We start from the raw sequence: 341 nt of genomic DNA on the forward strand, positions 1-341 counted from the left end.
GGCCGGACATGGCTGCTGACTCCGGGGAGGAACGTGAGTGACTGCGCTGCGCAGCGAGTGAGCGGCCGGCCGGGCGGGCTGCGGGGCGGGCGCGCTGCGGGCTGCTGCTGCGTGTTTTAACGTGCCCCACCTCCCCCTAGATGGTCTCTAGCGACCGGCCCGTGTCACTGGAGGACGAGGTCTCCCATAGTATGAAGGAGATGATTGGAGGCTGTTGCGTGTGCTCTGACGAGAGAGGCTGGGCCGAGAACCCGCTGGTTTATTGCGACGGGCACGGCTGCAGCGTCGCGGTGCATCAAGGTAAACCCCCACCCGCCGGCGGCCCGGCCTGCGCCAACCGT

General features: G+C 68.0%; 1 protein-coding gene across 8 annotated transcripts in view; it reads left to right on the forward strand.

Annotated features, from left to right (window-relative positions):
- The window catches only part of Mllt10 (MLLT10 histone lysine methyltransferase DOT1L cofactor), a 193,024-nt gene continuing 192,683 nt past the window's right edge, over nucleotides 1-341 (forward strand). For 7 of the 8 annotated variants that reach the window (XM_029562886.1, XM_029562888.1, XM_029562890.1 and 4 more), the window contains exons 1-2: nucleotides 1-57; nucleotides 141-300. In XM_029562886.1, the coding sequence (XP_029418746.1) occupies nucleotides 141-300 (160 nt within the window). In that variant the 5' untranslated portion in view covers nucleotides 1-57. The remainder of the gene's footprint in view (nucleotides 58-140; nucleotides 301-341) is intronic. The other variant, XM_029562887.1, reaches the window with a different exon arrangement.

This window comes from Nannospalax galili, unplaced genomic scaffold, assembly GCF_000622305.1.
Source record: "Nannospalax galili isolate Female #2095 unplaced genomic scaffold, S.galili_v1.0 scaffold14, whole genome shotgun sequence".
Taxonomy (NCBI): domain Eukaryota; kingdom Metazoa; phylum Chordata; class Mammalia; order Rodentia; family Spalacidae; genus Nannospalax; species Nannospalax galili.